Below are 13,561 nucleotides of genomic sequence, written 5' to 3'. Positions count from 1 at the left end.
TACAGGGGTTTTTTACAGAATATGACGAATAAACAGGAATAGGATACTAGGATGGTCAAAGATGGGAGGGTGAAGTGTAGGTGTGTGTGTGTGTGTGTGTGTGTGTGTGAGAGAGAGATTGGGTGAAGGGATTTAGAATGTATGCCTAGTGTACATTCTGGAGCAGAGGGTGGCGGTAATGCACCATTAAGCTGGATGCCAACCGCCGTAAAACAAGATACAGACAGACAGACAGACAGGCAGTGATCATAAAGTGTTAGAATTCATCCTGCAGTTTTAAAGGAGAGCTAAAATCAGGTGTATTGGTATCACAGTAGAGTAAAGGTAATTACAGAGGCATGGGAGAGGAATGGGCCAAAATGACTGGCAGAGGACCTTAGCAGGGATGATGGCAGAACAATGACTGGAGTTCCTGGGAGCAATTCAGAAGGCACTGGATTATTTTACCCTGAAGTATTAGTATTGTAAAGTGAGAACGGGGCAACCGTGGCTGACAAGGAAAGTCAAAGACAGCAGAAAAGCTAAAGAGGGGACATATAATATAGCAAATATTAGTGGGAAACTGGAGGATTGGGAAGCTTTAAAAAACAGAAGATAAATTTTTTAAATGTTCAATAAAGGAGAAAAGATGAAATATGAATATAAGCCAGCCAATAATATAAAAGATGACAAAAATTTTCTTCAGGTACATGAAGAATAAGATAAGAGTGGACAATGTACCACTGGAAAATGAATTTGGAGAACAGTAATGGATAACAAAGAAATGGCCAACAAACTAAAGTAGTATTTTTATTCAGCCTTTACTGTGAAAGACATCAACGACATGCCAAAATTTGAATGAGTCTGGGGTGGGGGGGGAGGTGGTTGCAAAAGTGAGTGAAGTCGCTATTATTAAGAAAAAGGTGCTTGGGATGTTGAAAAGTCTGAAGGGGGACAAGTTAGCTAAACTGAATGCCCTGCACCCTAGGATTCTGAAAGAGGTCTCTGAAGAAATCGTGGAATCATTAGTAGTAATTTTTAAAGAATCACTAGTCTGGAATGGTTGCAAAGGATTGGAAAATTGCAAATATCACTCCACTCTTTGTGGGGGGGGGGTGTTTGAAAAAGACAGAAAATTGTAGGCTAGTTAGCCTGTCATCAGTAGTTGGTATGATATTGGAGCCCATTATTAAGGACTTGGGATACTTGGAAACATATGATAATAGGCCAAAGTCAGCATGGTTTTTTTTAAGAGGGAGATCTTGCCTGACAAATCTGTTGGAATTCTTTGAGGAAGTAACAAGCAGGATAGACAAAGGAGAGTTAGTGGATGTTGGTAATTTGCATTTTCAGAAGGCCTTTGACAAAATGCAACACAAAAGGTTGCTAAACATAGCAGGAGCTCATTGTTTTACAAATAAGGTATTAGCTTGGACAAAAGATTGTCTGACTGGCAGAAGACAAAGAGTAGGAATAAGAGGACCTTTTCTGGTTGGCTGCTAGTGACTAGCAATGTTCCACAAATGTCAACATTGGGTCTACTACTTTAACATTATGTGTCAATAACCTGAATGAAGGAATTGACGATTTCTGGCCAAGGTTGTGGACGATACAAAGACTAGTGGAGGGGCAAGTGGTGTTGAGGAAACATGGAGCTTGCAGAGGGACTTGGACTGGTTGGGAGAACGGGCAAAGAAATGGCAGATGAATACAATACAAGGAACTATATGGTCATACACTTTGGTAGAAAGCATAAAAGTATAGACTATTTTCTAAATGGGGCAGAATTCAGAATTCAGAGGTGCAAAGTGACTTGGGAGTCCTGTAGATTAACTTGCAAGTTGAGTTGGTAGTAAGGAATGCAAATGCAATGTCATCATTCCTTTTGAAAGTAGTAGTATATAGAAGCAAGGACGTAATGCTGAGACTTTACAAGGCATTGGTCAGGCCACATCTGGAATATTGAGGAGTTTCGGCCACTATATCTAAAGGAGAATCTGCTGGCATTGTAGAGGTTCCAGAGGATGTTTATGAGAATGATCTTGGAGATGAAAGGGTCAACATGATTTCTTAATGGCTCTGGGCTTGTACTCACAGGAGTTTAAAATATTGAGCGAGAAATCTCATTGAAATCTACCAAATACTGAAAGGCCTGGATAGTGAACGTACAGAGTGTGTTTCCAGTAGTGGGAGAGTCTAGGACCGGTGGGGGGGGGGGGTGCACCGCTTCAGAATAGAAGGATGTCCCTTTAGAACAGAGATGAGGAGGAATTTCTTTAGCCAGAAGATGTTGAATCTGTGGAATTCATTGCCACAGATAACCATGGGGGCCAACTCATTGGGTATCAAAGCAGAGGTTGATAGATTCTTGATTGGTATGGATATCAAAGGTTACGGGAAGGCGGCAAGATAATGAGGTTGAAAGGGAAAAAGAAAATCAGCCATGTTTAAATGGTGGAGCTGGTTCACTGGGCTGAATAGCCTAATACTGCTCCCATGTCTTATGGCATTATTAACTTTAATTTGGCACGTAATCTTATAAGACATTTGTTAGGAGTCATTTGACTTTTTTAAAAAAAACATATGGAATATATATTATTTTTACCACACTGATTTTAACATTTACCTGACACAGATTAATCTCTTTCAGATTAGCACTACAAGTCCAATGATACTTGGACCGAAAACAATTGTCCCATTCTAGAAGAAAGCTATTGTTTATAATAATGTGACTTAAAAATACATCAATAATTTTAAGGAACAGTTTGATATTTAGAAATCTTGATTTGAAGAAGTCTGTAAACAAACTGGTGGAAATGATCACGTACAGCCTTTGACGAGTGGCAACAATTTAGAGGAAAAATTTCCAATAATCATATACATTCCAATCACTTAAAAGTTTTCCATCCTGAATAAGGGCATTGAGGATCACATTTCAGACCTATGCAAGTCTGACTAAACTATACTGTACACAGGATTCATTCTACAGACCATCACCAGAAGTACACTGACACCACATTTAAATGTTAAAAAGAATTAATAATATTTTAAGAGAAGAATACTAACGGATCAGATCGATTTTTCTTCTCATCAGCAGCAGCCAGGTCTGAACAACGTACAACAAATATATGGAATTCCTTCAACTTGTCTACGTAATCCAATGAAAATTGAATTTTCCCTCTGACATCAATATTTCCAAAGTCACTGCTGTAGATGCTCATTATACTTCCACTAACCTGTTAGGATTAAAATAGTTGACAATTAAGTAAAGGGCTATATAATAAAACAAGAAAATAGTTATACAGATTGACCAAATACAGTCTCACAGATTATTCATCAATTGTTCATTTAGCAATACAAAATGTGGGTTTTCCTGTTGTTCTTTGTTTTCCCTCAAACATCTTCAAATTTGTTTTTCTTTGAAATTATTTAAGAAATACTGAATAATGAGAAAATAGCAATTTTGAACAAAAATAAGTACAAGTAGCAATTGTATTCAAGGATAAAACCATTCCGCAAGAGGGAGAAAGGTAGAGACATTTTCTGCAATTGGAACAGTCTTACCTCTATCTAATGACAAATCTTACCAACCCTCAGATGCGACAATTATATTTAAATGGTCTGTCATTCTAAACTTTAACTTCTCAAACCTGTATTTGACATCTAGTTCCACATTACTTTTTTCTATGTAGATCTTTGCCAAGAAACATGGCACTTAAGTTCTGCATGGTTAGTGAACAATGCTATAAATAAGCTGTATGCATAACACAGTAAATTTATGCCATATTAGTGCACAGACATGAAAAATAGTGGAATATGTGCGAGTATCATGATATTATATTATTGCAATGAATAATGGTAAGTGCTAAGCAGAAAGCAAACAAGGGTGGTAATCAAAGGAATAGCTACATCACAGGTCTGGCATTTTAAGTTTAACTTAAAAATTCCATTGCTGCGAACAAGTTGATCATTCACACACACAGTTTTAGTGCATAACTAGTAAAAGCAGGTTACTCGTGGGAAACAACTATCCTGTAACCACTAATCTGAAACACTTAAAAGCTGGGTGGAAGCGAGGATGAGATTGGTTGAATATTTCTGCTCAATTTCCTGATCAGTGAAAAGTTAATTAGTAAAAGCATTATGATGGAATACATACAGAGGATCTGGATGTCATGCCAGGTGAGCTGCTAATGTTTGTTAGAGAGCCTGTGATTGTTCCATACTTGTTCATCTGGTAGCTCCTTTCCGACATTGAGTCTGCATCACCATTCTAAGGAATTCCATAGTAAATAATCTGATCAGTTGCATTTCAATACTTTTGTAAAGTAATGTGCTCTAGAAGTTTAATACTGGATACGTGGTAAACTCAAGGGTAACATTTTAGAAGACCATGCAAAAGGTTCAGTTATTGCTTTAACACAAAATGTTATTCTCAATGGTATTCTTTCTATAGGATTAATTTCTTACCGATTACCTTACCTTCCCTATTGTCTGCCTTTCTAGGAATGTCCAGAAATAAAAGTTTCACCCATTGACTTCTGACTTCAGATTTAGCAGGTAAACCACAATTATATACAAACAGTTTAAAATAATGACTGCTAATATATACTATTTGAAGTAATCTCAAGTCAGTAATTTGTAGCTGTTGTTCCCCTCTGCGCTTTGTGGTGTATCGGGCATCAACCTTGCTATTTCTTGAGCATTTTATCTGTTTTTATTAAATGAGGCCACGTTGCTAGCTTGACACTCAACCCCCACAGATGGCGAGCAAGGAGCTGGCCGGATTCAAACCCCACACCACGTGGCTCGAAGTCCAGTGCAGATGCCACTACACCACCGGCCAGCTTGGTAATTTGTTAAACAGCTCTTATGTGAAACAGCAACTTTGATGTATGTTGCTTATGTGAAACACTAGTTTTACATCACATGCAAGCATTATTGCTTTCTCACCAATGGCCAAAACCACTGATGAAACAGAAATCCAAAGCAGGTACATTTAGTCCTGAGGTAGAACAATAATAAAAATAATTTTGTAGTATTTGTTATAGACCTAAAGATATAGGAGCAGAATTAGGCCATTGTCCCATTGAGTCTACTCAGCCATTTCTCCAAAGCTTATCCATTTTCTCTCTCAGCCTCAATCTCCTGCCTTCTCCCCATATCCCTTCATGCCCTGACTAATCAAGAATCTATCAACCACTGCCTTAAATATAGCCAATGACTTGACCTCCACAGCTCCTTATGGCAACAAATTCCACAGATTCACCACTGTCTGGCTGAAGAAATTCCTCATAACCAGTCTTAAAAAACACCCCTCTATTCAAAGGCAGTGTCCTCTGGTCCTAGACTCGGAAACATCCTCTCCAGATCCACTGTATCAAGGACTTTCAACAGTTGATAGGTTTCAATAAGGTCATCCCTCATTCTTCTGAATTCCAGTGAGTACAAGCACAGAGCCATCAAACACTCATACGACAAGCTGTTCAATCCTGGAATAATTTTCGTGAACCTCCTTTGAACCCTCTCCAGTTTCAGCACATCCTTTCTTAGATAAGGGGCCCAAAACTCATTCCAAGTGAGGCTTCACCAGTGTTTTATAAAACTTCAACATTACACCCTTCCTTTTATATTCTAGTCCTCTTGAAATGAATGTGAACATCGCCGACTCAACCTGCAAATTAACCTTTAGGGAATCCTGCACAAGGACTCCCAAGTCCCTTTGCACCTCAGACTTTTTAACTTTCTCTCCATTTATGTTATTTCTTCTACCAAAGTGCATGATCATTTCCCAACGCTGTATTCCATCTACCACTTCTTTGCCCATTCTCCTAATCTGTCTAGGTCCTTCTGTAGCCTCTTTACTGCCTCAAAACTATCCATCTATCTGTATCATTCGCAAACTTTGCCACTGCCACAAAGCCATAAATTGCATTATCCAAATCATTGACATATTTCAGCAAATCATTAATTAATTTGATTACATTGATTCTAATATTCTCATAGGAAATAAAAGAACATAATCACAATTATTGGCTGAAGCATAATTACACATTCATTAAATCTCTTTAGAAAATGTTCCAAAAGCAACTGCAGTAAAATATTGCCAGCATGTAATAAATTTCTTAAATTGCCACTGCAGCTACAAGACAAAACCTTTAGTAACTTTACTCTGCCCTATATAAACTGATTACTACTGTCTTTGCACACACAAGAATAACTTTAAGACTTGTGGGTTCTAAGGTATTTGAGGAGTGTTTAGAAAATGGCTATAAGCACGTAACTTATTGAATTGAGAAACCATTATGTTACGTGAAACCATAAAAGCCCCTGCCCACTAAAAAAAGAAAGGAAAATGCCAAGTTTCCACTTTGGTTTCAAATTTCAATATCCATTCAAAATTATACCTTAAAATTCATTATTCATGCAAATAAGTTTCTGTTAGACCTTGCCCTTTGTGTAAATATTGAAATAATTTTTGTTCTGTACTGATATGGTTACAAGTATAATGAGGTGAAGGCAAAAAACAGCAGTCAACTCTGGGAATTAAATGCAAATAAGTTACATTGGCACTGAAAAGAAATTGTGATGGGGGCCAAATCCAGTTGAAGAATCTTGTAAGCCACGGTTAATGTCAGGACTTCATTAGCACTGTGAATCAGAAATTTAATTTGTAAAGTATCAGTAGGAAATCACAACAGGAACTCTTGCATGGTTAAAGAATGGAGCTTACAGCCATGTGTGTAAGGGGAGGAAGTGGGTGCAGATCTTCGTCATCACTGAAGTGAATGAACATGATCCAAATTTAGTTTGTCCTATCTCACTAAACTAAAGCCTATTTCAGTGTGGGATAAAGACTGCGGATAGGAGTTATGAATACCAAATGACTCAATAAAGGTAGCTCTTCATGTTTGCCTTACCTCAGCAAGTGCAGGTACTGACTGGCTCAACCTCTTCAACTTTTTTGACTGCAAAGGTGTGTTCTCTGGAGAAACTGGAATGTTGGAAACTAAACAGCAAGTACAAACACATCGTGCAATTTTTTTTAATATTCTGTGAAGCAATAGGAAGTAACTTCATAATGTACAATTTCTAGCACATAATATATCTCATTAATGAGTGTATTTCCAAAATATAACAACAGCCCCATGGTAGTATTCTTGATAATCCTGCTGATTTTTCCATTCTTGCAAACAAATGATTTATGTTTCTCCAAATCTGACCTCCTTTGAATCATCTCTCGCTCCACATCAATGACAAAGCCCTGGTCTCATTAAAAACCTCTTTCTAACATATATTTAACTTGATATTTGTAAATTTTTAAAACTTACATGTAATGATCTACATGTATCTGAAAATCTTAAAAGATTACACGTGTAAAGTCTATTTTAAGGTATTTTTCCTCGAATTTGAAACAGGGTAATTGAATTCTAATACATGTTCAATTAAAAAACATTTTACATGCATTAAGAAAACTAGTTAAGGCTTTTTTTGGCAGATTGCTACAATTGGCAATAAAAATACAAGAGGTGTAAAAACTTATGCAGCATCTTTGGAGAAAGAAAGAGTTAATGGCGCTCAGTGTACTCCAGTGAGAGGTAGTTTCACTTGTTTCAACTTCTGAGGAAAAAGTTGAACTACCTCAGTTTCTCCAGTGGAAATGTATAGAAAGCAGCTGATTTTAGCCATCATTGTGAGATCTTCAGTAGTAAAAGGACTATTTAAACTATCAGCAGGTGCAGGCTGTGAGAGAGTGTTTAAGGGAGGACAGAACAAGTCCTACCCACAAAATAGCTAGAAAAGGGGACAACTGGCCAAGTTGAATCCCAAGCCGTCAAAAATCTAAGCATTCACAAGGTTATTAAAAAGAAAATGTTTCAAACATTTTACTAAACAAATGATAATACTCTAAAACCAGGTGTTCCCAACGTTTTTTATGCCATGGACCAATGCCATTACGTAGGGGGTCTGTGAACTTCAAGTTGGGAACCCCTGCTCTAAACCAAGCACTTCCTTTGGTCTTTCACAGGCACTCCACTCCTTTGAAATGAGTGGAAAAGCTGGCCTGCTTGAGCATGCCTTGAAAACTTACTACAACTTTCCACTTCCACGCTAGAATCCATGAAAACCCAGTTTCAGAATGCACCAACAAACCATTGAAAAGCCAACTGCAAGTTCAGAATTTGTGTTGCCGCGGAAATTTCAAAGTTGCTCTCATTTCCTAGCAAAATCTGGATCGTTATCTCAAGTTAGTGAAAGGTTACTGATCCAAAACAATTAATCTGTTTCTCTCTACACTTATTTGCAGTTTAACAGCTTTTGCACAATAATTAACTGATCATTGGCAAAATATTAATGGTAACATGTATTTTATCATAGCACTGTAAATCAGACTTTTTCTCCCCCAGAGGGGTATAGGCAGATGAAAAAACAGGAGATGAAGAGTCAAAGGAGGTGGCACGGAGAATAGCAGAAAGAAAACAGAAAAGGGATCATGAAAGGGATGCTGGAAATTGTCAGGAAGAATTTAGAAGAAAGTAAACTTCTCCTTTTGCAGCAATAGAGCCTTGTGTTGTAAGAAATAGAGCCACTGACAAGCTAAAAGCCATATCACTACACTACCAGACTGTCAAAGAATGATTAATTCTGATCTCCAAAAGCAATGGTATAGTGCTCAAAACACTGTCATAAATCTAAATTAACTAATACTTATTGAAGTTCCTTCCGACCATTTCCCTGTACTGAAATGCATGGGGAAAACACACCTTATTCAAAGTTCAATACAGCATAGTACATCCATGTACATTCCCAACAAGAAGGGGATTTTCACGACTCTGTCTGTGCTCCTTCACTCAACTCCATAAGGAGTTCAATGTGAGCAACAACCAACAAAACAGAACTTTATACTTATGTATTTGTGTGTCTAGAGAGGACAAATCAACTGTACAGAGCCGAGTTACAATGCTCTTCTGCACAGCTGCTGCTATTAAAATCAGGCAATTGCTCTGTTTATGTATCAGTGCCCTCTCAGAATGATTACTCATCATAGTTGCAAAAGAGATCAATAGTCTAATGACATGGGGGGAAAGAAAGGAGGAGTGGCAAGATCAAAAAAAAGATCCAAGGAACCTAACCCAACCACAGAACATAATGTGTCATTCTATAACTTACTTGTTAATTCAATGCAGCAGCACAAGCCTGATATTTAAATTTCATTAAAAATATATTTACCATCATCAGCACTGAGGACAATTTCTTTGTTCTTCGAATCCAATGTACTTGGCACTGTGAAACAAATACAATAGTGCTTGCATATCATTACGGAGTCAAACAGGTAGTTTAAGCAAAATAAATAAATCACAACAGCCAGGTTAGCATCATATTCTTTAGTTACCTTTGGTCATAAAATCAAAATTTAGAAACCTTTCCATCTTCACAACTTTCACCAAGTACAATAACTATTCATGTGCATTAAAAGGGAAATGTCTTTTTGAAGTAAGCAATTTCTAGGTACAACATAAACTAACAATTTTAGAGTAAACATTTCACAAAATATTAATTTAAAATTATTAAATTTGTTTTAAAAGTCAGTTCGTGAAAAACAAAGAGGTAGGTCAGCCAAAATCTGACGAGTAACTTGTAAAATTTTGCTAAGGTACGGAGTTGAGATACCCAGTTATAAAATGTATAACAATTTTGCTTTATGTGACAACTTAAATTAGTTTATTAGAGAAACTTTTTTTGCAACTAATGTTAAAAGAAAGCTTTGTTTAACCATGAAGTGTTGAAAGTGTGATTACCAGATGTAAATAATTCATATACAAAGTTCTTACTTGAGTCAATGGCATTGAGATTCTCCAGACTTTTGTAAGTGTCCTTTGTTTGTGAATTTCTTCTCCTAGCCACATGAGTTATTTCATCGTCACCTGTTACAAAGGAAAATGTTTAAAATATTGACAGGTTGAAAGTACCGTGTTTAAAAATTTACTTTATGGTTATTGTTTAAGTATCAATTTATTTTTGCATCCATGGAGGAATTTGTAATAAAACATGTCATCAATCTGGAACCCAGGGCCCTGGTAGATCAATTAAAATGCTATTGACTCTGAAGCAACTGCTTTGGCAACTGAATGGCTCCTAGAACACTATTCTCAAAAACTATTAAGACCTATATGCCTGATACCTAAAGAGATCCAAATCATACTGAAGCCAATCCAGTTTACAATTGGAATCTATGATCTTTAGCAGTTTTGTGGTTTAGCAAGTATAGACATGGCTCTGGGATCCAGATAGCATTCTTAGATTTCTTTTGAATAAATGAAATGCTTAGTGAAAGATCCCCATGAGACCTCATTATATTCTCTTAAGAGAACAGAATACAGATCAGGTCAGAATTAATTCTGTGTTTCTACATGCACATATTGTAACTTTCCATATTTGCTTTGCAAGTAAATTTGGAAGGTGAGTAAGTATCAGCTTGGGAGAAAAGATGCTGATACTTCTCCACATGGACCAAAATGCAAGAGATCTTGAATCTGACACCTAGAGCCACGGCTGCAAGTGTAGCAAAGCTAGAATCTGTACATCCCTTGTGCAAGTACAATATAAACGGGGTAGAAGGATAAGAGTGTGACTTGTGACAGGAAGCATTTAGCCAAATTTTCCAAGTTACATAAATAATCTAAACTGGTTATTGTGTGTCATGTGGGGGGGGGGGTGTGGAGGGTATGGAGAGTGGAGGAAATAATTATTAATTGCATAATGCTGGATAAAACCAGCACAGTGCAATTTAACTTCTAGACCTAATTAGTGGAAGCTTTTCCATATTATGCTAATTTTCCTTAAGTAAAATACTGTATATTATTTTACCAACTCACACAATTTGTTGATGTAGAAAATTAGAGGATCACCTGTTTTTAATGAATTCGTAAGAATAAATAACCCCTCTCCCTTTCTAAGCCCCAACAGTATGGCAGATTTTTAACAAACCAAACCAAAATGAAGTCACAAGAACATTCAAGACAAGTCAGGGAAATGACAATAGAGAAGCATTAATCTGGGGAAGGGTACAAAGCCATCTCAAAGGCACTGAACATACTTTGGAGCTCCAGACAGTCTGTTAGAGTGAGTTTTCGGGTAGATGATTCATTTACACTTAAATGACTCTGGCCACCAGTCTTCTGTTTGACAAAGTACTGTGGATTGAGTTCACAACAATGCATTTCCTAAAAGCTGTGAATATCAGGATACTACCCAAACGCTGATTGTCCTCTATGTTAACACGTAAAATACCAAAGAAATGTACTGTGGATTTGACTTGCTCTCCTAAAGGCTGTGAGTACCAACCCAGACATGTTGGCATCAGGAGGAAAGGATGAAGTCAGAAGGTGTGATGTTTTGTATGTAGCTTCAAAAGGAAGCATTGTCTATAACTTTGTAAGTAGCGATTGCCTTTTGTGTTTAGCATATAAATATCGAGCCCACATTGGGCTAGCAGACCTTTCTGCGGAAAGCGTCTCCGTCTGTAAGATGCCTGCTGTACCTTGTGTCAAATAAAGAAGCTGCTTTGTATCTACCAGTGACTCTGTCTCTCCGGTGATTTCAACCACGCCACATTTGGTGTTAGGAGTGGGATACTTCGTGACCTGTCGTGTGGCCAGTGTTCCTAGCAGTCTAAGCTGGTAAGTATTTTTCTAAAATAACATTCACACTTGGATCTGTTCGGTCGGTGGTGCACGGGAACACGAGGTATCACGAACACAGAAAGCTGAACTGGTAGATATAAAAGTAGTGTGTGCGTGTGCATGTGTGTTTATGTAAGTGAGGAATCTCTACGTGTTAACTTGGACCACTAGTTGCGAAAGGTGGTAGCCGACAGTACGATTCGAGACACCAGAGTGGGGGCGTGTTTACTCGTTCGGGGAGCTGCAGTTTAGTGTATGCGTTTGCAAGTGTGATGCAGAGGAATACAGCAGGCATCACGAGTTCAGGTACTCAAAATTGGCAGATTGTGGAATACATACTCCGGGGTTTTAAGTATGTACTGTTTAACTGCTATGGAAATATTTCAGGGAGAGGTTTTACCAGATAGATCTACTGGAATTGCACCTATTGAGGTCAGGCAAAGTCAGGTTGAGAACCCTGATGATCCGAGCCTGCCCTTGACCTTGATTACGACTATTCATAAGCCCTTCACCCCCAGAGAGAAACAGAGCATCCTGTCTGAGTTGCCCTCACTTGAAGTCGCCTGTGGGAACTCAGAATTCTAGCGCACGCTCGAGGATATGGTTGAAATTCACCAGTTGCACCCTAAAGATATACACACGTTAGTGAAAGCGAAGTGCCCGAGGAATATGCGGGACAGAATGGCCCGGGGGTGCGGGATGGTACATGGGCAACTACCAGGAGCGCCAGTAATGAAGAAAGATATCGCTCTTTTGAAGGGGAAAGTGAGGCAGTGGCTGGGGGGAGGCGAGAGTAGCTGGTGAACGATGATGGCAGTGACTCAGAGGGCTGACGAGACAGCCATGGATTATGCAGAACGTAAATATCGAGCGTATGAGAAGTATTCAGGGTTAGAAAATCCAAGGAGGGACGACCCAGTCTTCCTAAAAATGCTGAAGGAAGGCCTGAGCTCCGCCCACCAGGAAGTTTTAGATTTAGGCATAACGGTGGGGTCCAACTACTCTGAGATAGTTTCGTGGGCCAGTGAGATATACCAAAGAAAAGGCAAGAGAAATCGTAAAGTGGGTATAGTGGATGCAGCTGCTATAATGTGCCAGAGGGTTTGTTTTGCTTGCGGGCAGCCAGGGCACCTAGCAAAGGACTGCCGGACCAGGTATAAGACAGTGACGGAGTTGATATGCTACAGCTGTGGCCTATCGGGACATGGCTGGAGACAGTGTCCAAAAGGGAGGGGGAAAACCCAGTTGAAGGTCACTGACGGCAGACACCCAGTCAGTTACCCCATCAGCAACCAGTCTGACTGTTGATCAGATAAAAGAGTTAGTAACGGCGCCTCTTAAGGAAGAAAAGATGTGGCAGCGGGCTCCACTGCCAGCGCTGGTGAAGGACACAGGGGCATCGGTATCGATAACAGACTTACCCTTACCAACAACCAGACAGGCCAGTTATATCAGGGGTGTAGGAGGGAAAACAGTAAAAGCAGAAAGAAGCAAGTCGCAAATACTAGAAATACTACACAAATACTAGAACACTAGAGTGCAGCTTCCAGTGCATTTCTGGGTATGTCCAAATAATGAGGCATGATCCTTGGAATAGACAGCCATATAACCATATAACAATTACAGCACGGAAACAGGCCATCTCGGCCCTTCTAGTTCATGCCGAATGCTTACTCTCACCTAGTTCCACCAACCTGCACTCATCCCATAACCCTCCATTCCTTTCCTGTCCATATAGCTATCCAATTTAACTTTAAATGACAACATCGAACCTGCCTCAACCACTTCTGCTGGAAGCTCGTTCTACACAGCTACCACTCTCTGAGTAAAGAAGTTCCCCCTCATGTTACCCCTGAACTTTTGCCCTTTAACTCTCAACTCATGTCCTCTTGTTTGAA

General features: G+C 38.8%; 1 protein-coding gene across 7 annotated transcripts in view; it reads right to left on the bottom strand.

Moving 5' to 3' along the window:
* Positions 1-13,561, bottom strand: part of sytl2a (synaptotagmin-like 2a) — a 127,539-nt gene that overhangs the window by 23,076 nt on the left and 90,902 nt on the right. For 6 of the 7 annotated variants that reach the window (XM_063053939.1, XM_063053938.1, XM_063053942.1 and 3 more), the window contains 5 exons: positions 9,813-9,905; positions 9,211-9,264; positions 6,900-6,988; positions 4,139-4,252; positions 3,046-3,215 (listed from right to left, as the gene is read on the bottom strand). In XM_063053939.1, the coding sequence (XP_062910009.1) occupies positions 3,046-3,215; positions 4,139-4,252; positions 6,900-6,988; positions 9,211-9,264; positions 9,813-9,905 (520 nt within the window). The remainder of the gene's footprint in view (positions 1-3,045; positions 3,216-4,138; positions 4,253-6,899; positions 6,989-9,210; positions 9,265-9,812; positions 9,906-13,561) is intronic. The other variant, XM_063053940.1, reaches the window with a different exon arrangement.

Source organism: Mobula hypostoma, chromosome 7 (genome assembly GCF_963921235.1).
Source record: "Mobula hypostoma chromosome 7, sMobHyp1.1, whole genome shotgun sequence".
NCBI lineage: Eukaryota > Metazoa > Chordata > Chondrichthyes > Myliobatiformes > Myliobatidae > Mobula > Mobula hypostoma.
Note: the sequence above shows the minus strand (reverse complement) of the source record. Positions and strands in the feature narration are given on the sequence as shown.